The sequence below is a fragment of the Carya illinoinensis genome, chromosome 7 (genome assembly GCF_018687715.1).
Source record: "Carya illinoinensis cultivar Pawnee chromosome 7, C.illinoinensisPawnee_v1, whole genome shotgun sequence".
NCBI classification, from domain to species: domain Eukaryota; kingdom Viridiplantae; phylum Streptophyta; class Magnoliopsida; order Fagales; family Juglandaceae; genus Carya; species Carya illinoinensis.
In genome coordinates this window covers 40064298-40089140 of record NC_056758.1, presented here as the reverse complement: position 1 = coordinate 40089140, position 24843 = coordinate 40064298, and the positions used below count along the sequence as shown (strand labels likewise).

The 24843-nt window shown below is 35.4% G+C and overlaps 3 protein-coding genes across 13 annotated transcripts; 1 reads left to right on the top strand and 2 right to left on the bottom strand.

Moving 5' to 3' along the window:
* Positions 1-3830: 3830 nt before the first annotated feature.
* On the bottom strand, positions 3831-8276 carry LOC122316077 (pentatricopeptide repeat-containing protein At2g34400). Of its 9 annotated transcripts, none has more exons than XR_006244235.1 (4): positions 7282-8276; positions 5200-6526; positions 5036-5112; positions 3831-4403 (listed from the first exon to the last, which is right to left on the bottom strand). XR_006244235.1 is itself a non-coding variant. In XM_043132599.1 (3 exons), exons 1-3 carry the CDS (start codon positions 8181-8183, stop codon positions 5276-5278), a joined length of 1914 nt encoding a protein of 637 aa, XP_042988533.1. In that variant the 5' UTR covers positions 8184-8276; the 3' UTR covers positions 3831-5275. The 9 variants fall into 9 exon arrangements, 2 of the variants coding, with proteins under 2 accessions (XP_042988533.1, XP_042988532.1); XR_006244237.1 differs by having other exon boundaries at positions 3831-5112; positions 5191-5317; positions 5557-6526; XR_006244236.1 differs by having other exon boundaries at positions 3831-5112; positions 5200-5317; positions 5557-6526.
* Positions 8277-8810: 534 nt separating this feature from the next.
* LOC122316572 (protein ALTERED PHOSPHATE STARVATION RESPONSE 1-like) lies at positions 8811-14696 on the top strand. 3 transcript variants are annotated; one of them, XM_043133196.1, is made up of 5 exons: positions 8811-8963; positions 9823-11003; positions 11454-11662; positions 12349-12572; positions 13720-14696. In XM_043133196.1, the coding sequence occupies exons 2-5, from the start codon at positions 9887-9889 to the stop codon at positions 14423-14425; spliced, it is 2256 nt and encodes a 751-aa protein (XP_042989130.1). In that variant the 5' UTR covers positions 8811-8963; positions 9823-9886; the 3' UTR covers positions 14426-14696. The 3 variants fall into 3 exon arrangements, with proteins under 3 accessions (XP_042989130.1, XP_042989129.1, XP_042989132.1); XM_043133198.1 differs by lacking the exon at positions 8811-8963 and adding an exon at positions 9018-9165; XM_043133195.1 differs by lacking the exon at positions 8811-8963 and having other exon boundaries at positions 9014-11003.
* A 297-nt stretch (positions 14697-14993) lies between these two features.
* LOC122316573 (mitochondrial outer membrane import complex protein METAXIN-like) lies at positions 14994-20232 on the bottom strand. Its single transcript, XM_043133199.1, has 6 exons — positions 19923-20232; positions 18990-19324; positions 18157-18233; positions 17968-18028; positions 17043-17208; positions 14994-15455 (listed from the first exon to the last, which is right to left on the bottom strand). The coding sequence occupies exons 1-6, from the start codon at positions 20086-20088 to the stop codon at positions 15274-15276; spliced, it is 987 nt and encodes a 328-aa protein (XP_042989133.1). The 5' UTR covers positions 20089-20232; the 3' UTR covers positions 14994-15273.
* Between the last annotated feature and the right edge of the window lie 4611 nt (positions 20233-24843).

Below are 24843 nucleotides of genomic sequence, written 5' to 3'. Positions count from 1 at the left end.
TGCAGTACTACTGGAGAATATTATTGATCATAATGAAGAATCATGTTGCAATTAATATAACGAAAGATCTTAAAAAGGAGATCAAAGATGTCTTTGCATTACAGACCTATTACTGATCATATATCATGATTATTTATAAAACTATGATCGATAGATCACCAATCATGCATGCAGTAACAATTAATTAATATTTGCATGCTGATTTCATGTTTTTAGGCAGAGGAATCATTACAACATTTTTGGATAAGTTAATTGGTATAGGCCAGGTTCTCATGATCAGATGCCCATGCATGAAGAAAGAAAATTCCGGCCCCGAATCATGACATCATTTTATGACATCCAGATTGTAGCTAGCTAGATCAGTTCTTGATCTATTGGCATGTATTTTTCCTTAATTTCTTTCTTTCTAGCTAGATTCTTAATTCCATACATGTACCAATAAGCGACGCCAACGCCACCACTAGCTAATTAAGCTTGATCAATGACTTTTGGCAAAAAGGCAGTGTTTTATTTATCTACGTGCACCTTATACGTACTATTAGTACATCCATCCATGCAGCTCTATATTTTATTTATACGAAGCATTACTTTGATTAACCGATCGATCATCGATCTGCTGGTTGGATCAAGCCTGCAGGTTTATTCTTGTGGCAGTCTATTTGATGACATGATCCGACAAGAATGTATTACGGTTTTTCTTTTAGGATTTTCAATGAGATTTAGGTCAAGAAGTGCAAGCTTGGATCGATAGGGATTTCGCCGTACAATCTTATAAATATATACTTAATAAACAGTATGACCATTTGGAGTAGTATATTTTGTCTCAAAATATATTTTTTCATTCTTCGAAAGAATAAAATTCTTTGCAGATCTATGAATGTAGACATATTACAGAACTGCGTAAAATTCTATGTCATATGATTGTTTTCTTGTTTTACTTCAATTTTCTTGCATCACTTTTCACAAGATGGGGATCAAATCAAATGTAATGGGACGGAGAGCGAGATGTTTGGCCGGCAATCTGGCGTAGATGACAAAGTCGATCGACTTATATCGATAGACATATTTGGCCGTAAGAATCTTAACAATGCGTACGTCAATTCTGTACCTTAATTTGCACTACTCTATGCCGGAACTGTATTTATCTAAACGGCCTATCTTATCTTAGCCTTGAACACCATCATGACTAAATCACTTATATATATATAATGTTTTTCCTACTTGCAAGTAATATTTATGAGGATTAATAATTGAAGAAAGAGATAAGAGTACTACTCTTGTGCATTGTTGTGTAGCAAAAGAAAAGACCTGTTTAATAACTCCATAATATATTAAAAAAATAATTAGTTAGTAGTGTTGGAAATTATTTCCATTAATTGGTGATCCTTATCTAACTAACTACACTTATCGCATGATCTCTTCTAAATGTATGCAATGAAGGGTACATGCTTCTAATATCCTAATAAACAGCCAATTATTTTGCCATTAACAGCATTATATATATAGATCACCATATATCACGTATCGTCTACACGTACGGACGCCTGCGTACGTGTATCGATCATTTTGCCGCTAAAAATATATATAGAGCATATATAAATCATAATAAATGTATCGTGTCTGCATGTCCAATCATAATCATCATGAAGGAATTGTAGAAGATGATCACAATGGACTCCAGACATAATAATATGCAGATTGACCGATCCCACTTTAATCAACAGGAAAATATTCTTCCAGTGCATACTGGTTTGCAAGCTGAGACCTCGTAGAGGTTCTTACGTGATTGCAATATGCATGGTGGGATCCAAGTCATGTACATGTTGTAGCCACGAAAATTTTGTAAAGCAAGCTTTGGGTTTGTGGTATTTGATCGATGCTGAGTGAGGCCACATGTATATATGATCGGCCGGGCTAGCAAGTTTGAAATTGGGTGGTACAAATTAATGAGCCATATATTTCAAAATCATGTCCGTTTCACAGAAATGGCACTAATCGATCTAATTTGTTTTGTAGTGATGGCAGTATTGGTGGTCGTGTCAAGTCACAAAAGACTGGGGTATAGAGAGAGAGATAAAAGTTTACTAGTGGACATGTGTCAGCAACCCACAATCTTAGCATCCCATGTAGCAAAGGTGCATGTGAATTAGATGTTTGCTCGACAATAAGGCCGTCAATATCAAATTTACATCTGCCCAATTGGCCTCCAACATGTGGTAAGATCATCTTCCATTAATGTCTCCATTTCATATTTTGTTGTCCAAAGCCTGTATTCATGGCCACACTACATATAATTCTCGAAAAATTTAATTCCCTACGATAATAGAAAATTTTAAATAAGTTCTCAGAGAATTGCAAGTCTGAATTTGATTGTGATTGGAAGGGATTAAAGATAATGGGAATGGCACCACATTGTTTGGCTTTTTCATTTTTCTTTTTCCTGGAAAGGTTCACGTACGTAGTGTCGTTTCCTGTGCGACTGGTAGGGTGTACTACAAGTACTGTTTTGAAAATTGAATTTATAAGTTATTTTCGAAGGACAAAGATAACTTTCTGCTCTTGCAAATTTTAACTTAATTCATTCCAAACCTGGTTACAATTACAACTGAAATGACTCGCGTTTTAATAAGCCAAACAAACAAACAAAAAAACGTTTTTTTGACAGTACTGAATTACCCGTTTAACATTTAAAAAAATAAAAAGTAATGAATAAATTATGAAATGAATTTTGGGAGTGGGTTTTTGTTAAAAAGGGATATCACTACAGCTACCGGAATTTTCTCGAGCATTCCTTTTCTTTCATGTATTTTCCATTTTTTATTCCCCTTCACTATTTTTTTTTTCAATTACATAATTAAAATACACTTATTTAATCATTAAGTAAAAAAGAATATTTATTGGGACCCGTCATTGGAACCCTTTATCGGGACATATATACAGCATTTCCAATAAATAAATAAACAAACAAAGAGTCGGATCTCTCTCTCTCTCTCTCTCTCTCTCTCTCTCTCTCTCTCTCTCTCTCTCTCTCTCTCTCTCTAACATATTATAATATTGTAGTACTATCATAAATAGCATTCCTATTTGTTTCCTAAATTGAGATGGGCGTACGTTTTGTCTGGTATGTCAAGAAATATAGCAAAATGGAGATATCAATATTGTTAGAATAGAGACATCAATGTTCCATGGTGATCAACCTATTAATGTGACTTTGTGCCTCTGGTTCTTGTCACAGTCATTAAAGATTCTCTTTCAACTTCTAAACTACAACTACACACCATATTTGTTCCATTGCCCACGCGCAGCCTCAGCATCCTATCCCTTCTTAATCTGTTATTATCTTCTTTCCCTTTGTTAGTAAAGCTAAAAGAATCATTTCCTTCCGTCAGTAAAATTTGAATAAAAGTAATAAATAATAATAATAATAATAATTCACAATCTGTTAGAGAAATGCTTGATCTATGTATAATAAATCTTACAAACTGACTCTGTCTTATCGTGATGCTTCAAATTTAGTTTATACTTAACCTAAATTTGATATATTTTCTTCCAATTTTTACCCTTAATCGATCTTTCTGTCGAATGAAGAGATCGATTGTTTCGCTACAAAAGAAAATTTGCCTTTAGAGTTTATCTTCTGCCAGTGCCTCCTAGCCATCAGTCGAGTCTAAAACCCACAAAGCAAACAACCTGGCCCAACCCCATAATATATTTATAGCTCAGCCTAAACCCTACCCAACTTGCCCACCATTCTTATTCCTTCCCCCCCCCCCCCCCCCCCCCCCCACAAACCAAAATCCCCCGAATGACCTCAACATTTGAACTGTAAGTTTCCACAATAAATACCTCTTAACCATCCAAGAATGGTGAGGGACTTGAGCATAATGCATAAAACAATGGATGTAGTTTCTTTGTTGTCTATATTCTTTGGAGCATAATTAAAAGAAAGTAACAGAAGAATTACCAGAAACATCATGAAAGAACTCAGAGAAGATTGGAAGAAACGTTTATTTCTCATTGTAGGATAATCCGGTTGATGTGATATCCTGTGAAGTTTGCCACTCTTCACAGGAGTTAGCTGGCTCCATTTCTCCTTCAGATGCCACCCTTGAAAGGATTGAACCATGCATGTTCCTCGACTTCCACAGATTGCGTACATTGTTCAATTCGATGCCTTATGTCTAGAGCATTATATTCCAAAATTCTCATCGGGTGATCCACTTGACTTGCAGATCTGCTTCTCAAACCCTTTGCAATCCTATAGCATGATTGTCACTCGAGTTTTTCCCTGTTCTTCACTCATGACCCATCAGGTTTCCTCGCTGGGAAACCCTTACAGGATGGATAGAAGAGCCAGAGCCTCACTCAAGAAGAAACTGACAGCAAAAGTTAGGCCTCAAGTCCTATATTTTTTTCATCATTTCTCCAGGAAACCATAGCAAACAATTCACCGGAACCATGCATGGAGAACAGGAGGAGGGTTAATTCAAATTCAACGAAAGAAGGGGAAATCAGGGGAAAAATGAAAAATAAAAGTAGAGATGAATTGGATAGAAAAAAAGAAAAAAAAAAAAAAAAAGAAAGTTAGAGAATCAATGATGCAGAAATGACAGAATTTGTGAAGAACAAATAAAACTGAAAAGAAAAATTGAGCAAAACAATCATAGAAATCCAAGAATATTGAGGAATGATGAAAGATTGGTGAAGACTAAAACATGATCAAAGAAATCATGCAAGATTTACCCAAGTTCGAGATAATCCAAAGCAAGCTAAAGATAATTAGAGCAACACCCAAGAAAGTGTTATAGGCGCACATCAGCAAGCAGACCTTGCTATTGAGCACTGAAGAAAATTTCTTCCTCCTAGATTCTATAATTTGTTTTACAAAGAAAGATCAACTCATTTACAGAGAACATGTGCAAGCTGCTGTACCATACAGAGGAATTTATGTAAACAATACATAAGGAATAACATGCATACAATGCCAGTTAAAAAAGACCCTGGTCGGAGACTTTTGTGTAGGCGGAATGTGCACCTTAGAGTGGAAGGCTTGACCAATGGTGATTGAGCATGCTTCTCTTCAAATGGATGATTTACTCCAAGGTACTATACCTTTACAAGTGGTCATTTGGTTAGTAGAAGAGTAAGAAACAAATGATAATAGTGCAATCTAGTATAGAAGTTGAGTACAAAAACAACTTGCACTTCTAGTGAGCTAACGCGGTTATCAAAATTTTTTAAGCAGATTGGTCTTCTGGTTCCAACTCCTACTCCATTATTTTGCAATAATCAAGCCGCTGCCATATTGCCTCCAACCCTATATTTCATAAAAGGATAAAAAGCATTGATAAGCTGGTCATGTGACAGTCTTGCAATGTTGACAAGTTGCCTACGGTTTTATCTTCAAGAATATGTGTAAAAAGGTAAAGAGAAAAATTTAAGATCAGAAACATATTCACTAGTAGCATGACAAAACATGGCCTAATATATTGTTAGTTGGGAAGACGACTAAGTAGAGCAAGTTTTGAACTCATCAGTCCTCTGTAAGAACCTTGCCTCTTCAACCCCTTGTTTGGAAGATTCATCAATCTTTGGAATGTAACCTTCCCTCCACAGCTCCTTGTAAAGTAGACCAAGTACTTCATAAATCTTGGCTGAATCATGGAGCAAGATATCACCAGCATGAAATTCATAAAGTTGGGTCTCAATCTCAATCCAGCTACAGCCAGGAGTCTTATTTACACCCCTATGTCTCATCAACAATCTCATCCTTGCTGAATCATCCCACCTTTTCAAGTTTGCAAAAATTTTTGATGAGATTACATAATTTCCAGAATTTGAAGGCTCCAGCTCCAGCAGCCGCTGCATAACCCGCTCACTAACATCTATGTTTCTGCACTTCTGGCAGGCACCAAGCAAAGCCCCCAATACAACTTCATCAGGTTTTTCAGGCATCTTCTCAATGAAGTCCCAAGCTTCATAGAGATGGCCTGCACGTGCCAAAAGGTCAACCATGCAAGAGTAATGCTCAACTTTTGGGACCAAACCAAAAGAAGAGCTCATCATATCAAACAATCTACGGCCCTCATCTACCAATCCAACGTGGACGCATGCAGAAAGCACTCCAATAAATGTGATGTCATTTGGGTGGACAACCCCTCCCTCCTTTGACATGCGCTCAAATAATGATAGGGCTTCCTGTGCTTGGCCATGAAAAGCAAGTGCAGAAATCATGGCATTCCAAGATACGTCATTTTTCAGGGGAATGCCTTCAAAAACTCTTCGTGCATTGTCTAAACTCCCGCACTTTGCATACATATCAACTAATGCAGTAGCAACATATATGTCATGCTGCAAGGCTCTTTCCGATGCATATGTATCAACCCATTTCCCTACGTCAAGGGCCCCAATTGAGGCACAAGAAGACAGCACTCCAACCAATGTGATTTTATCTGGATTAACACCTGCCTCTCTCATGCGATTAAATAGCCTGATTGCTTCATCTGACATTCCATTTTGTGAATATCTGTCATTTATAAACTTATAAGCTAACGTTGAACCTCGATAACACATCTGACTTCCAAAGGTGAGAAAATTACATGAAAAGTAATGCAAAGCGTACATTTCATGTTCATATGTTTATGTATGCATGCATGTATGTGTGTGTAGATGACATTGAATTTGCTTTGCTCATCCAAAGCATCATACTTGACACAACTACCCTAGATTATGGTAAGTTTCTGTGAGTAAAGGGGTAGAAGCAAGCCCGATAAAGAATCAATGAGGAATAGTGAAATGTGGATTTAATTGAGATGTACAAAACTCTTGGCTTAAAAAAGTTATTTATTAATATTATTAATGAGGTTGTGCTCTGAAAACGTCATACAATTGAAGATAACATTATTTACAATTTAATAAAAATATTTCAGGACTCGGAAAGGGATTAAAGATCATATTAGGCGGACTTTTCTTTTCTTTTTTTTAATCGGTCATGTTAGGTGGAAATTTAATGGACAGTCCTGGTGAAGAAAGCTTAATTTTCAGAGACTATGATACGATGAATCTCCTCGTAATTTTCAATCAAGGGCAAAACTTCTCTGTCCAAATGACAAATAAGCCAACAATGAGCCAGTTATATCGCATATCCCAAATGATCTGAGAAAAAACTGACGAAACTGTCTACTTTGAGATTATCAAGTATATGGGAAAAAATATCGAATCTCAATAAATTTCCAGTTTAAGATAAGTCCAATTATCCAGTATAAAGAAAGAAAAACTTGCCCCGTAATCATGGCATTCCAGGCGATGACATCTTTCTTCACCATACCATCGAAGACCCTCCTTGCTGCCAACAAATCCCCGCACTTCCCATACATATCAATTAATGCAGAACCCACATAAGAGTTCAGCTCTATCTTATTCTCCTCAACAAACCGCTCCACCCACCTCCCCAAACTCAAATCTCCTAGGTCCTTACATGCCCCAAGAACACTCACTAAAGTCATTTCATCTGGCTCAAAGCCCACTTCCATCATTTCTCGAAACAGCCCCACTGCATCCGCAGCATATCCCATCTTTGAGTACCCTGATAACATCGAGTTCCAGGAAACCAAGTCCTTCGCAGTAATTTCGTCGAACACTTTCCGGGCACAATCCAGTTGACCACACCGCGCATACATTGTCAGCAACGAATGATATGTGTGGTCGTCACCATCCAATCCAAATTTAAATATGGAAGAGTGTGCAGTCCGGCCATGATTCAACGCTAAAATATTCGCACATGCAATGAACAAAAAGGGGTACGTAAAATTATTGGGCTTTAGGCCCAAAAACTTCATTTGGTAATAGAATTGAAGAGCAAGAGAGTAATCATGCCATGCGTTGGTGAGGCCACGGATCATGACATTGAAAGCGTAGTCGTTGGGATGGGGGATGTGAGAGAAGAGAAGGGAGGCATAGGAGAAGTCCTTGAGGTCGATGATTTTGGAGAGAAGGAAATTAGGTTTGCGTATGGAGTTGACGAGCATTTGGGCGTGTATTTGTTGCAACTGTTTGGTAGATGAGCATTTTCTCAAGAGAGACAAAAGCGTTTCTCTCATAGGTTGGTGTTCAGCATGTGCATGATTGTATGTAAAAACGAGACGGCAGGAAATGAAGTGCGAAGAGACTCTGTTCCTAAGCATTGTCCGGAGATGCGATACTGCATAGGATCAGGTATATATTGCATGGAGAAATGTTAGGGACGAGTCTCATATATCTTTTGAATAATGATACTCCGTTAAAAGATCATCACCCATTAAAATATACGGCTAAAACTAAAGATTTTTTTTTTTTAATTATACAACGAATTATTGCATTAAATATTAAGAAAAATATAATTATAAACACAATTATACACTAATCTGTACATTAATATGATGTGATTGATCAAAAAATAAATTTTATTAAAAATAATATTAATTTAAATTTTAAATATGAATAAATCAATATTAATATACAAATTAATATACAACTATATTTATATATAACAAAATTCTAAATATCAACCATTTAAAATTACTCTACTTGATACGAGATCGAGATCTTTGGGGTGTCCATGTAAATTGCCCTGGCCAAAGGGTGGGAACCCGACCACAAAATTACGAAATGAGAAAGATTCTGAAAAGATGTCACGGTCACTTCAGAAAGAAAATAGGTAATTTTGAGAGAGTGGCACTCTAGGAAATTTTTCAGAAGCATGAAGGGCAAAAAGCATGAGGAGTCATATTCTCTGTTCCTAGTTCTGCTCTCTCTTTTGTTATTAGCTCTCCAACCTCCAACTTAAATTTTGTTTCTTTACGCTGTTTTCTCATCTTCCACTTGAGTTTCGACCGTTGCTTTTCTCAACGTCTCTCTCTCTCTCTCTCTCTCTCTCTCTCTCTGTAATCAAGCTCCATCGTCTTATTCCCGCCCGCAATAACCAGGTATGCTTCTCCACTGTAGTCCATTAAGCATTATTTCTCTCAGATTAGTCTCAATTCCCTGTACAAGTTCCCAATCATTCGAAAACGTCCTTTTTTTTTTTTTTTCGTTGTATGAAGCTCTTGAATGAAACTTTCACCAAGAGATACAAATATTGATACTCTTAATTTTATAACATAACATATCGTTTTATTTTTCAAATGGGTTGGTGTTTTCCCAGTATCTTCTTCTTCTGTTCAGTTTCTTATTACTTGTCCTATGAAGCTCTGGTTAGAGTTGGTTGATTTTTTTTATGAGCAAATTCTTACATTTTGAAATTTGTTTTCTGCTTTGATGTTACATTCTTCGTGCTTTTTATTGAATTTCAAAGATAATTTTCTGAACATTTTGTTTGAATCCCTCCCCCCCCAAAAAAAAATAAATAAATAAATAAATAAATAAATAAAACAGAAGGGCTTTGATGTGGTTAAATTTCCACCAGTTTCCAGCTCTGGTTTGGGACAGTTGCAGAGTTCACCATGTGACCTCTGTAAATTATTATTCTCTTTTCGTTTTCTCATTCCTCTTTTTGTATGCATTTTTTCTCTCTACTTTAACCCTTTATCTTCTTTTGGTGCGATCTCTCTCCGTTAGTCATACTACCAAAAGACTTTTTCTCTTCTTTGCTCAATTCCTTCTTTCTTTTGCTAAAATTATTTTCTCAAATGATTTTTTTTTTTTTTGGTTCTTTTTGCATTGACGGTCAGGTTTCTGCAAACTAGCTTCTTTGACCATGGTTCACACTAAATATTTTCCAGTTCTGCTTCTGCTTCTTGCTCTCTACACTTTTAGAATTACTAAACTTTCTTTCCCTTTAAACAGCCCAGGATTCCTTATGATTCTGGTGAGGAAAACGGAAGAGGGAAAGTGAAAGCAAAAGTGGGAGATGGGATGTTCCACATCAAAGCTGGATGATGAAGAGGCAGTTCAGCTTTGTAAAGATCGTAAGAGATTCATCAAACAGGCTGTTGAGGAGAGAAGCCGATTTGCTTCTGGACACATCGCCTATATCCAGTCCTTAAAGAGAGTTTCGGCTGCTCTTCGTGATTATATCGATGGAGATGAGCCTCGTGAGTTCTTATTAGATTCATTCATAACCCCCCCTTTCACACCTGCACAGAAATCCAGTCCCAGTTTCATCACGTTTTCATCCAAGTCCTTACCGTCAACACCAATTCAGTCTCAGCCTAACTCATGCGTGAAAGTAAATTATCTGAGATCAGGTGGGGAGCCAGCTGTGCTGGTTGAGGAAAGACCTCAGTCACCAGAGACTGTCCGAGTTGAAACCTACGCACCAATGCACCATTTTGGCATTGATGGCTTTTTTGAAATGCAATCCTCACAGTTAAGTTCTTCATTCTTTTCTTATTCCCCGATCAACAGACCCAATATTCCTCCACCTTCGCCCCAAGCATCCCAATGGGATTTCTTTTGGAATCCATTTTCATCAGTTGACTACTATGGCTACCCTACACGTAGTAGTTTCGGTCATTCACTCATGGATGATGACATTGGAGGTCTAAGGCATGTCCGAGAAGAAGAAGGGATTCCAGAATTAGAAGAGGAAACCGAACAAGAAGAATCTGATGACAAGGTAAATCTGACAGAAGAAAGAGCTAAAATTGATCTAGACTGCACCAGAGAAGGAATCGTTGAAGATATAGATGAAGAGGAGGATGAGGTGGAAGAAACGGATAGCGCAACTGAAACTGAGCATCAGATGACAGGCTTACGATGGCACCATGCAAGCATAGAAGTATCAAAAGGTCAAACTTTCAAAGAAGTCGAAACTTATAATCAAGAAATGGCAGTAGGTGATCGAGAAGCCAAGGAAGAAACACCAGGTTTTACTGTTTATGTTAATCGCAGGCCAACGAGCATGGCAGAAGTGGTCAAGGATCTTGAGTCTCAATTCATGATTGTTTGCAATTCAGCCAATAAGGTTTCAGCCTTATTAGAAGCTAGCAGAGCTCAGTATGCATCAACCACCAGGGAACTCACACGTATGGAATAATTGCACAAATATTCTTCTTTGCTCTGCTTGTAGTCTGTTGAGATTCCCGTCCATCCCTTTGCATCTATGCACATCTTTTTTTGGATATGCAATCTAATATTGAAGAAATTCTAGTGATACTACGTAAAATTGACTATGAAATATCGTGGACCCTAGTTTCCTTTTAGGCCAAATGAAGTTTTCGTTTATGCAGATTTAGGCTTGTTGGAATTGTCCCAATGATTTATTGAATCCCAAAAATGAGCATTGAATAGGTGAGTGTCCATTAGATATTATAATTTATTTTTATTTTTCTTTACAGTTGTTAGTCTCAATTGCGTTCTTGTATGTTGGACTTGTGTAATCTTCATCAAAGGATGGGACTTTTCTCTGGTTTTGCTTTATATCTGCTTAAATTTTCAGCAGACCAACTAAGGGTATTTGTTTTTATTTTTTGCAGCCATGAAAATGTTGAACCCAGTAGCTTTATTCCGCTCAGCTTCATCTAATTGCAAGTCCTCATCTTTAATTAATTCTTCAAGCTCGACAGATGAAGGTTATGAAAGCAGTGGTGGCTATTTGGAGGAACCATGCGTGTATTCAGGTTGTCACCAATCGACACTGGAAAGGTTATTCGCTTGGGAGAAGAAACTCTATGAGGAAGTCAGGGTAATACTTCTTGACTCCCACCCACTGACCTTTAACAGTTACTAATTTCTGACTCTCAGATGACATTTTCTGAGAAGAAACACATGCAAAATGTAATATAAGCCTAACCTCCTAGACAAAGACTTCCTTCCAATGAACAAAATTACCGATAATATGTTTCAAGTATATATGTATGTGTTTCTGCTTGTGTGCGCGTGTAAGCAAGTAGTAGCAGGTGCTACATGAGGCTATAGAAATAATTTTAGTTGTGAATTGTACTCGTCAAAAAAAAAAAAGTTAGTTGTGAATGGTCGAAAGCATGATTTAGTACTTATCTCTTTTGGTTTCTTATTAATTTGAACCAGAGAATCGTTCTCAACTTAAACTTCTAGATGATCTAGAAAGAGGACGAGACATCTAACTAACTTGAGGAAAAGTAGTAGGTAGAAACCAGAAGCCAAAATTGACTTTGGAGAAGTATATAGCAATCTCTTTGAAAAATGATTTTCTTTTCTAATTTTCCACTAGATCTGACTTTCTTGCGTGTTTTGAAAATTACTTCGTAGATGATACTGTTGAACGCAAAATTGTGTTTTCATTGATTTCTTTTTTTTCTTTTTTATTTTCTTCAAGAATTGTGGGCAAAACAAACACTGGTAAGAATAACAATGTAATCTGACCGCTGTCTTTGTTACCTTCATGAACAGTCTGGCGAAAAGGTTCGAATTGCCTATGAGAAGAAATGTATGCAACTCAGGAACCAAGAGACAAAAGAAGAGGACCCCATTTCAGTTGATAAAACAAGGGCAGCCATTAGAGATCTGCATACCCAGATGAAAGTTTCAATACACTCAGTTGAAGCTATTTCAAAGAGGATCGAAACTCTCAGGGATGAAGAATTGCAGCCTCAACTTCTTGAATTAGTACGAGGGTAATCTCGAAGTCATTTGTGTACCATGTGGAATCATCCTCTCAAACTCAAATCAACTGTTTACCAACATGGGGATGGTGTGATGTGAAATCATCACTTGTCCTAAAAATTTAAATTAATAGAAAAGTGAAAATTTTATTATTTATTTCAGAGTAATGCTATATACAGTTATTTTTGCATACTCTTTACCTTCACTGATGTGATTGGCTGCATTAATTTTTTTTAATAATCAACTAATCACATTAGTGACGTAAAAGTGACTGTACATAGAATTTTTGTTTATTTTATATCTTAAAACTCACCCTCACCCTCAATGAGTAATCCAACATATAAAATATTCAATTAAATGGAATAGAGTATAGAGTTCCATTTAGATATTAAGCTGAGTTGAGTTCTTTATTAATAATAGTGAGATGAGATGATGGAGTGAGTTTTGTAGAGCCCACTTAAGATGAGTTTAGATGTATTAAAATGTTAAGGTGAGTTTAGATGTATTTATAGGAAGTTGAAAAATATTGTGATTCTCACGTGTAAAGAGGTTTTGAGTTGAGATGAGTTTAAAAATTTAAGAGTTTGGTGTTTGGATGTTAGACTCAGTTTAAAATTAGACTCAACAGAGTTAGTTTAATCCAAATTCCAGATGGGACCTTAGAGTTCGAATTTAGAACTTCTACTCTGATACCATATGAAATCACCATTTGTCTCAAAAGGTTAAAATTAACGAAAAAAATATATAAATTTTATTATTTATTTTATATCTTAACAAGACTATTTCCTGCTTTTTAAGTTATCATTTTTTAGCTAAAATTTATTATCATGAATAGAGCCATTATATAGAAATGTTAAGACGTTATTAACAAACTGTGTTGGCAGATAAAACTACTTCCATTTATGAAACTTTGAAGCCGTATCCATGTATCATCGTTTTCAATGATGGCTCCTATTTCCTATCAAAGGTCTCTTCTTGCTAGTGATGATGTGTGCATCCACTTTTATCCATGATGAATTGGTTTTTTTTTTTCCCTTTTTAACTCTTAAAATATTATGAAACAATTTTCCAATTGTTGACCTGGGCTTTTGGATTCATACTGCGAATCCGCCCACACTTCTAAATTTTTCTGACAAGGTGAATGTTGGGAAACTACAGGTTGGAAAGGATGTGGAAGGAAATGGCAGGGTGTCATCAGTCACAGAAGCGGACATTAGACGAAGCCAAGCTTTTACTAGCTGGAATGCCTTCAAAAATAGATGTAAGAAAACCCTCTTCCATGTCAATAACTGAGCCGCACAGGTTAGCAACTTCAGCTGCCAATCTTCAAAAAGAACTCAGGAATTGGCAAGTCTGTTTCGGGTCATGGATCACTTCTCAACGATCCTATGCGCGTGTACTAGCTGGCTGGCTACTCCGGTGTGTCCAGTCCGGTCCCGACACGTCAAAAGTACCTTTCTCTCCTCGCCGTTCCAGTGGAACCCTGCCAATATTTGGACTCTGCATCCAATGGTCAAAGGTTCTTGATGCTATCAGAGAAACGCCAGTGCTTGATGGACTAGACTTTTTTGCAGCTGGGATGGGCTCTATCTATGCTCAACAGCTAAGAGAGGATTCTCCCCATGCACCAATTGGATCAAATAGATATGGAGGTGGGTCATCCGAGGAATTCGATGGAAATATGAAAATGGTGGAGGCTGGTCAGGTAGAAGAAGGGGTAAAGACTGCAGAGAAAATGGCCGAAGTTGCAATAAGGGTGCTTTGTGCCGGAATGTCAGTTGCCACGAGCTCATTGACAGAATTTGCGTTCAGTTCTGCTGAAGGATACGCTGTACTTGTTAAGCAGTGGGAGAAGACAAAATGACTGCAAAGTTCAAGTGGTGATGAAATGCAATATCGTATCCTATTGTGTACTTTAAGCAATTAATGGGCGTCAATAACTTGTTAACTCAGTAAGGTAGAATAGGGTAATTTGCATTTCCATGTTCCATCACCAAATTTTTTCTCCATTTAATTGTTAGATGATCAAGGAAAATAGAAGTGGAAATAGATTAACCTGAAACTCGTGAGAACTAGTTGGGACTAGGAAGTTTGTAACATGTACATTATCAGAAATTCCCAATTATTTTCCATCATTTTTCTGTTTTCGGTAATCAATCAGATGGTATGATTGATGAACATCGTCGTTATCAAAACAATTGATAAAAATCTGTCATCCTGTTTTGTTCGTTTGAAGTTAATGTACGTGACCTGATTTATTAATTCTCCTTCGGTGCTAAAGCTCTATTCAATTGCTGGCCTCAAGCTACTTCGCATTGATGATTGGATTTCCATTCAAGTGCTTTTTTCCAATGCCCCCACGTGTGTGCAATGTTCAGACAAATTGTTAGAATTTGGAACAATACAGACCCATTACTTTTCTGGGATGAGGATTTTAATAAAAAACCTTTGACTAGGATCCTTCAAAAATCAAAAATCAAATATCAGAACCCAACAACATGGAGAACATTTCTTCTGAACCGCACAACATACAGCTCAATCTAATGCACATCATATCCTTCGATTGTATGACTATTTATTTCCCAAAATTCTCATAGAACCTGTAACAAAAGAACAGTAAGGAAACTCATCCTTATCACGGCGCAAAACTTGGCTGGTAAGACAGGGAAATATGAGAGAATGCAAGTCTGTCTATAAGTGAATGAATGCTTTTTAGTCATCATAACCATAGCCCTCATCTTCGTCAAGCTCCACTTCATCATCAGATCTAGTAACCAAAGAGAGAAAGAGTATAACTGCAACAACCTGTGTTGCCAAAAAATATTTGGCCCTTCTCCTAAAAGTTTTCTCCTCCTTTGTCTTTTGCCTCTTGGGTTTGCTCCTAGGCTTTGAACCTGTGATTAGAACATTTATTTTGATGGTTTAAAATTGTTTGTAGAAAGAAATTATCAGCCAAAATAACAATACAGCAGAGACAATAAATCCATGAGATAGGAATAAATGCAACTCAAGCATAAATTATTTGTGTATTAGTGATGGAACTTTGCAGTAGAATCTATTTGAGGCTAGAAATACCATTTTAACTATACCGATCGGTCACCCGAAACCAAAAGCAACCATGGTCTGCCCATTGATACGACAAAAAGCACAAGACATGTTTTATGTACATATGAACCATAAAACAAGGACGTTGAAGCAGCCATGCAGTTATATGGTGACCACCACTACCAGACATAATTCTTGTTTTTTGATTAAGATGAATTGGTTAATGATAAAAAAAAAAAAAAGCCTTATCCAAGTACATAGGAAATATACAGTAGATAAACCCACCTAGAGAAAGAAACCTAAAGCTAGAGAAACGTAAGCAGACAGCCATCCAGTGGTAAAGTGCATTAAAAGAGAGTGTTGAGTTCTTCCATTGTCCTCGTATTATCTTGGAAGCTCTGGCATAATACATTATTACTTCCCAAAAAGAAAGAAAGAAAGAAAATAATGAGGTAGTTCCAAAGACACCTACTAGAGAACCTCATCCAAATTATGTTCTTCCCCTTCCTAAGAAAGAAACAATACGTTTCTACTAGTGCACAAAATGTTCTGGGGAAATGATCACATGGAAGAGTCTTCTGTGAGAATGAACTGGCAGAAATGAATCCTTGATTCCTTTCCAGTAAAAATTAAAAAGGGGAGAGAAAATTTTATTTTATTTATTTTCATAAGTGAAAGATGTTTGTATTAATATCAATAGGCATAGTCCCACTACACATGGGGCATACAAGAGTTTACACCTAGCTAAGAGAAAGGGATAGAAACACGAAAATCATGAAAATTTAAGCCATTACAATCTACAACACTCACCCATGGTATTCACTTTGATACGGTCCATGGCATATTATCCATATGGTCCAACTGATTGAACTTCGTCAAAGTTCCTATAATTTTCATTTAGATGCTCCTTTTTTCTTTTCAGCTATGCATATGGTGTGCCATTTAGGCTTTTGGGCAAGGAGAGAAGAGAGAAGCGATAGGCAAGGATCATGTCCAACACAACCCTTTCCCACACTGCTCTCTTCTGGAAAACTTCTCAAATTCACAATTTTTCCTTATGGAAGTAACTTCCCTTCAATTTGAATATACAAGGTCATCATGATGCCATTCCAAGAAACAACGCTTCACGTCTAAAAAAAAATAGGGAGTTTTGGTAAAGGTCTCGGTAGATCTGGAAGAAGGAATTTGCATGTAAATTCGAAAACACTAGCAAGATCCTGATGTAACCCTAACAATCTCTTTTCACCAATTATTTCATTTGACATTTTAATACCAATACCAAACATAATCTACTATAAATTCGAAAATCTAATCCGAATATGAAAGGCACTCAACTCATCAAAGAAAAACCACTTAAAGACATTTTGATGAAAAAAAAAGTATCCAGAATTGAAAAGCATTGTTTTTTTATATGTAAGAATTGAAAACCATCTTACTCCAGTTCGGAGGACCCCTTCTTGAAGTTGATGATGGTGGGTCTGACTGAAAATATGGAATAGAAGAAGACGAAGAACCTGCCTCTATAAACTCTATCTTAAGCTTTTCAGCATACTTTAGTAGATTAGCATGCTCTAAAAGTTTGCTCCGCAGCACTGACGTTTCCTGATAGCACATAATTGCAGGAAACATGCTTAAAAAATCCTTCCCTTAATAAGAAGAATAGAAAAATATTAACTACTCTCCCTACCAAAAAATATTACACGGTTTGATACAAAACGATTATTAATAAAAATGTAAAGATGTAATAAGCTTCTTAAATGTTGGGTGCTTTTTCCCTTCTTAGATAGGTTTAACTCTTGTAGACCCCTTGTACTTGGACTAAGCCTATTCTCATTAATATAATATAATCGTTTACCTATCCAAAAAAAAATGTTGGGTGCTTTATATTAAAGTTGACATGATTTTTTATAGGTAAAAAGAAGAAAGTTGGCATGACTTTTAATAAGAAACTTGCTAATTTTTTGAAGCTAAGGAAATATGAACTAATTTAAGAAACTTCACAGAAAGAGTGCATAGAAGAATCTACTGATCAAACTACAACCTAACACACGACTATCAGTATAAGCAAAACCAGCTTTGCAGATGCCCCCCCCCCCCCCCCCCCCTCCTCCCCACAACACAAACACCCAAAAAAACAAAAAACGTTGCTCGGGGATATGCAGATGCATGTCAAAAGAAACTGGACAGAAGGTAAATTTTGCATGTAGAGATTCATGTGCATGTAAGGTGAGTTTATATACAAGAGGCTAGAGGAGAGAAATTGGGCTTAAGGATGGGCTAATTCTTGAGGATGGAGTTAGCCCTACTACAAATTTGTTTATGCGTGGGTTTTTACTAAAATTAAATTTGTTGATGACTCACAGGTAATGCTTGTAGAGTCAAAAGGGCATGCGCGAGAAAAACTGCATCAACACTAGTTGGCCTACATGAAAGGAATAACTCGTTCAGTTACAGAAACATCAATGTGTTATAGCTAATTGCACTTCGTATTAAAAAAACAATCTACACTTCGGATATAAATATCTCAGATTGGATATCCAAAAGAGTCACCTGTTCTCGAAGAGAAAGTTCTGCTCCCCTAACCTAGTTGACAGGGCAGAATATGCAATGTTGGCTCTCTTGTAAATCTGTCCAACAAAACATAATTATAAAAAAAAAAAAAAATCACATTAATAAAACAAGGCAAAAATGCACAACACCACACCCCCCCCCCCCCCCCCCCCCCTCTCTCTCCCTCTTCTTTCGAACTACTACTCAAATTGCAATCACCCCCAAACTATCAATTTTAGCAATCACCCCCTCCAACCACCAAAATATTCTAGTATATGCCTTCTTAAAATATTTGACATAGGCCCCTTTAATAAAAGAGAAAATCGAAGAAATAATAAAATTTAAAAATAATATAAGTTAAAAAATTATTCTTGAAACTAAAACAAAACAATTGAGAATTAATTTTAAAAACATATAAAAACTTAAAAACATGAATAATTTTTCTCAACAAAATTTAAAACAAAAATATCAAAAGCATGAAAAAATTTAAACAATAAAAATAAGTTATATACTTTTAAAAAATTAATTTTTTTAAAAAATATTCTTAATTTTTTTAAAAACAAATCTGTCAAAATGATTTTTATAATTTATTAGGATATTTTATAATTTTTAAGGGTAATTGAAAAGAGTCAATTTCTTTGTAGTTTGAGGTGTGATTGCCAAAATTGCTAGTTTGAGGAGTGATTGCAACTTGGGTGGTAATTTTGAGGGCAATTTGCATATTTTCCGTTAAAAAAGATAAGACAAGCAGCATAAAGAAGACTGCCAACATTTAGTTGAAAGAAAGAGAACGTATTAAATCTGAAACAACAAAGTTAATGAAGATATAGGACCTCTTCTTCCTTTTGCTCGGCATTGTCCTTAGTTATTCCAAGTCGTTGCTTGACTGAGTAAACTTGCTTTAAGAAAAGAACCTTTCCTATTGGCCATGGAAGATTCGAATAGTAGATCTTCTTGGCAGGAGTACAATCAGAACCCACCCAGAGTTCATACATAAGTGCATCTTCAATCCAAGAAATAACCATCGCTTTTGTTGATAACCATTCTGGGACTGAGTAGAACTCAGAATCCAAATCAACAATGCCATTCTTTTTTAAACTTTCAATCACCCCACCATTCTCATTATTGTAGGCCACGTAATCACCAGACTCAATATAAGGAATTTGATCTAAGAAATAAAGCAACAAAGAGCGTGTTGATGAGTATGCTAATTTACTTAAATACGAACACATTGAACATAAGCCTAATGTCTTTCTTTTTGGGGTAAGTGTCAGAAAAGGTCTAAACCACATAGATCGTATACATAAGTTTTGCACCTATGCAGCTGCATAAATCTACACACAAAAGTATAATCGTGAACTGAGGTAATGTAAGTAGCGGAAGAACCGAGCTCCAATTAACACCATTATAAGTAGCCCCAATCAGCTAGAATATCTCACTATTGACACGTCAAATCAAACTAAACTCGATACAGATACAGATGAGTAATTGTGAGCCAAAGAATCCAAGCAAAAACACCAAAATACGGAAATTTACAAAAAGAAAACTTAATTATATGTAAGCCAGAAAGCAACCACGGAACCCAGAAATACGCACTGATTTACTTTATTACTAAATAATTAATTTGAACAATAAAAGAAGCAAACTAGTGACACTCAGCAATCCAGGGCCTCGAACACAAAGCTAACCAATCGAAAGGCAAAATCTGTCATTTAACTTCCAATTAACAGGAACAAAGAAAGAGAGAAGGGGGAAGAGGATTTTACCAGAATCGGGGTAGGTAGAGTTGAAATCCAAACGGAAAGGGAGCTGAGCAAACTTCAGATAGATGTAAACAGGGAGGCATGAAGGACATGCGGTGGGGAGACCAAAATAGGACTTCCTTACCACCAGAGTGTACTCTTGTCTCTCATTATCTACTCCCTCATCCATAATTCCAAAATCGAAAGCAAGAACAAGGAGGGGGAAACCTCTTGGGAGGTTTTGCAAGGGTTTCAATTGAGGCTTTAGCAGAGGTTGGGTTTTCCGTTTTCTTTGGAGGCCGAAACATTTACGGGTTCCCCCGGAAGAGGCCTTTTGGACTTTTGAGTTTGGTTTGAGGCATTCGGGTCTGTCCGTTATGGAGCTTTGGACAGGTCTAAACGGGCTGGTTTTTGTCCTTGGATGCATTCTCTCGTCCCTAACAAGGAAATTAGGAATAGAAAAAAATTATATTTATAATTACAGGGTATGTTGCATATTTTTTAAATAAATAAATATAAAAATTTTAATTTTTTAATACTAAATTTCATTATTTTTTAAAATAAATAATTGACATCTACATAATCTATCATATTTAATATTACTCATAATTTGTTTTTCAAAATTACCTTCTTTTGCTCAAATAAGGAAGAGAATCAAACCTATATTTATACTTTCATTGGTTATTGGTTTGAAATTTAGACTGTTGTCCAAATAACTAATACAAGATAGAGATACATTGGGTTATATTTAAAAACTTAATAATTATAAATCAAATATACAATATAAAATATAAAGTAGCAGTAAATATAAAAAGTAAGGATAAAAGATAAACAAACTCAGTATGTTAACGAGATTCAGCTCTACTGCCTACGTCATCACCTCAAGTTTCTCATTGAGAATCTTCAAATTCACTATTTAATCTCCCTTAGGTGGAGATAAAAATATATTACACATTTAAACACCACCTCTACAAAAAAATCCGTGTAAAATACTATCTACACTTGCAATCATCTTATATGTACTGATTCAACTATTCTTTATGTAGAACATTTTCTACACGCACAAGAGTTATACGCACTCTTTTACTGATATAAAAGTTGATAGTGGGTAAGTTGTCATAAAACACTCCTCAATGAGTGAAATAAGAACAATACAGTGCAAATTAGATCTCTCTCAAAATGAATAAGGATTAAGGCTCAATATTTAGAGAAGAGAGAATGAAAAATTTGAATGAATGTTGTATGTTCTTGATGTTATAAATGTGAAACTCTCAAATAATCTATTTATAGGCATATGAGATTTCATATTCAAATTTAAAAATATTCACATATCAAATATAACATCATTCCCTTTTCAAAATTTTCAAATATAATCTTTTTATTTTTTGCATATAATAAAAGGAGCTCACTTTACTTTTCAAAATTTTTAAACAAAATCATCTACATTTTGCATAAATCAAAAAGAGAATCAATCACTTTTGAAAATATTCAAATAAAGCATGCAAATGTAAAAGATAACAATCAATCATTTTTAATATTTTCAAACAAAATCATCTATTTTTTGCATAAATCAAAATGAGCATTAATCACCTTTTAAAATATTCAAATAAAGCATGCACATGTGAAATATGACAATCAATCATCTTTAATATTTTCAAAATCTAAACATTTAATCATGTCGTGCACATATAAAATATAACAATCAATCATTTTTCAAAATTTTCAAATTTAATTTTCAAAATATTTATGCACATGAGGAAAATATATTTTAATATTTTATGATAAAATATTAATTGTGAGTTTTAATCCTAATTTCTAATTTTTAAGAGATTTATAATATTACTTTATGATTTTAATGTGAACTTGTTCCCTTCTTATGCATACTTAATTTTTTGATGTGCTTGACTTTATTGTGTAGACAACTTGAATTTGTGAATCATTTATTTTTTTAATTTATTTATTATTATCAAAATCTATGTATAGATATATAACTACACGAAATTTAAAACTTTAAATTTAACATAGACCGTATGTCACATGAAAGATCCACTAAGGTATAACATATACAAGTATAAATTTGAGAACCATTGGCAGTCTCTTGTGTGTAAACCATAATGGAATAATTCGTAATAAAAAAAAATGGATAGATTTGTAGACTTTTCGTAAAATCGCAATATAAGAAAATATGTTATATAAAGGGATCACCATATTATCGCAGCATGACTTTTAACTAGGCCGCAGTTTGGATAGGTTGAATAAATGAGACGGTTTTATATAAAAATTAAAAATTAAATAAAATATTTGTTTTAATATTATTATTATTTTAGAAATTAAAAATTTTGAATTAATTATTTTATTTTATATGAAAATCTAAGAAAATTATAATGATAAGATGAGATGAGATCAAACACTCATGATAAAATGAGAAATCATTTTATCATTATAATTTTTACAAATTTTCACAAAAAATATAATAAATAATTTAATTTTTTCAAATATCAAAACAACACTAAGATTAACAAATTATATTATAACAATATTTTATCTAACTTAAAAAAACATTTCATTTTATTTCATCCCATCTGTATAACTAAACAGTTACACCTTATCGGTATATACTGATTTTTAGATTTAAAAAACCAATACCTCATTGATTACACTCCTAAACAGGTAATTTCAGCTTTACCCGTTCTGGTTTGGTTTTTCCAATATATTATATATAGTATATATAATATAATATATATATTAAGGTAAATAATAATATAGTAATAATATTATAGTATACTATAATATATATTTAATTATATTATAGACCATTATGATATATTATACTATATATATAGTGATATAGTATTAGTATAACTACTAATACAATAAACTATAGTGATAATATATAGTTATTTATATAGAATTTTAAAATTTCATATTTTATTAATTAGTAACTTATCGTATAATACAAAGTTATTTTATATATAATTGTGTATATTATATATAAATATTATATATAATATAAAAAATTATATCAAAATTATTTTATACAATATGAAAAATTAATATATATATATATAAGAATCGGATTAATTTTGATCGATTTTAAAAAAATATAACCCATACTAAACTAGACCGAATTAAATACACCGATTCGGTCACCAATTTTTTTTTCACCCTAATATATAATACATATATGGGATTTATTAGGGAGTAGCCACTATTTATGTTGTACACCACATACTTATAGATTTTTATAGAGTATAAAGATGCTTTTTATAAGATATATAGATGTTTTTTATAAGATGTGTGGTGTGTAGTGATAAATAGTGACTGTTTCTAATATTTTCTCTACATATGTATATATATAGTAGATATATCTATACTTATATATAAAGTGTGGATCATTTATCTACATTATTTTTGTCGAACACTTTTTTTCCCATTTTACCCATGCTTTGTCTACATTTTTGCCGAGTTGCCATTTTCATGATCTCCTTATTATTTGCGTCAGAGAAATGCAATTTCGAGGAAGGATCCATGAGGAGAGGGAAAGTCGCCGTGACGGTGTGCTCGTGGTACCATCGATGTGCGGCTGCGGCTGGCTGAGGAGAGGTGGCGTGAGGGAGAAATCGGAGAGAGAGAGAGAGAGAGAGAGAGAGAGAGAGAGAGAGAGAGAGAGAGAGAGAGGCACTGGATGAGAGGGCTTGAGAGGCTGGTGGTGGTGGCTGGCATAGAGGGCTTGGTAGGGGCTTACGGTGGCTTTGGTGTGCTCGAGGTGGTCGTGGCCGTCGCTACGGGTGGCACACAACGTGGGTGTGAGGATCTAGAGAGATCCGAGGAAGAGAGGTCCACGGGGAGGGAAGGCTGAGAGGGGTGAAGGGTTTTCTTAATCGATGATGGTGGGCTCATGGAGGGGCTACTGCTAAAGGCGACAGCGTCGCGGTGCGGTGCAGTAGTGTTTTCGTTAGCACGCCGAATCTCCCATTGAAGCTGTTGACTATGGGTCACAGTGCAAAGAATTCCTCTGTTTCGGTTATAGACAAAAAAATATGCACGACTGGCAGTTTATGCGGCTCATCTTGTGCACAACAGGAGTGTCTCGACAGTGAGGGGTGGTCTGAGCAGAGGATGGAGGTTCAGTAGCTGGTCATGGCTGGTTTTGGGCTGTCCGTGGCCATGCAGGAAAAATTGGGACTTAGAGTGCAATCGTTTGCTCTGATTTTGAGCAACCAAGCAAAGGTTTTGAAGAGGTGAGGCTGCAATGGAGAAAACGGGTCTGGGTGAAGGTGAAGCTTGGCTTTGGTTTGGGTTGAGAGAGAGAGACGAAAGAAATGATAGAAATGAGAGATCTTTGTTGGTTTAAAAGCAAAAGGAACTGGCAGCCTTGAAGCTACCTTTGTGACCATTCAAGATGGCATGGTCATGGAACGGGAAGGCTGGCTTGGTCCGAGATGGCTTGAGGAAGAATAAGGACGGAAACACCCACTCAAAAGCTTCTTGTCCATTATTGTTTTAACGCAAACTGAAATGGATTTTGCTTTAAACCCGCTCAAAAGCTTCTTCTCCATAATTGCTTAAACGTAAACTGAAATGGGTTTTACTTTATCCACAGAGAATGAAAAGGAAAAAAGGAACCAAAGTGGAAACTGGAATGTGAGGACAGTTATGAAGTGTTTCAGAGTATGAGAGAAAAGATGGGAAAATGGCTGTCATCCGATATTCTTCCATCATCACAACTCCCCAGATCACATGGGTCATCAACTATTGCTAATCTATCTTATAAGGATTGTCATAGAACTTAACTAGGCTCTATTCCCGACAGATCTAGCAGAGCTGCAATCTAGCTTTATTGTTTTTGGTTTCAAGAATGTCTTTTATCAGGTATTCCGCACGTATACACCATATATACCATATATTATTACCTTTTTATCTTACATGTATTATGAGTCTTGCT

Bases quoted from the DNA above. Each gene is read 5' to 3' on its own strand.
- LOC122316077 (XM_043132598.1), bottom strand. From the start codon at position 8,183: ATGCTTAGGAACAGAGTCTCTTCGCACTTCATTTCCTGCCGTCTCGTT. The intron at 6,527-7,281 runs GCAAGTTTTTCT...TATAAATGACAG, and splicing joins TGGAATGCCATGATTACGGG to ATATTCACAAAATGGAATGT.
- LOC122316573 (XM_043133199.1), bottom strand. From the start codon at position 20,088: ATGGATGAGGGAGTAGATAATGAGAGACAAGAGTACACTCTGGTGGTA. The intron at 18,234-18,989 runs GTCCTATATCTT...TTTGTTGGACAG, and splicing joins CCGAGCAAAAGGAAGAAGAG to ATTTACAAGAGAGCCAACAT. The intron at 15,456-17,042 runs GTAAGATGGTTT...TTCTAATCACAG, and splicing joins AAGGGGTCCTCCGAACTGGA to GTTCAAAGCCTAGGAGCAAA.
- LOC122316572 (XM_043133196.1), top strand. From the start codon at position 9,887: ATGGGATGTTCCACATCAAAGCTGGATGATGAAGAGGCAGTTCAGCTT. The intron at 11,004-11,453 runs GTATGGAATAAT...TATTTTTTGCAG, and splicing joins AACCACCAGGGAACTCACAC to CCATGAAAATGTTGAACCCA. The intron at 11,663-12,348 runs GTAATACTTCTT...CTTCATGAACAG, and splicing joins AACTCTATGAGGAAGTCAGG to TCTGGCGAAAAGGTTCGAAT.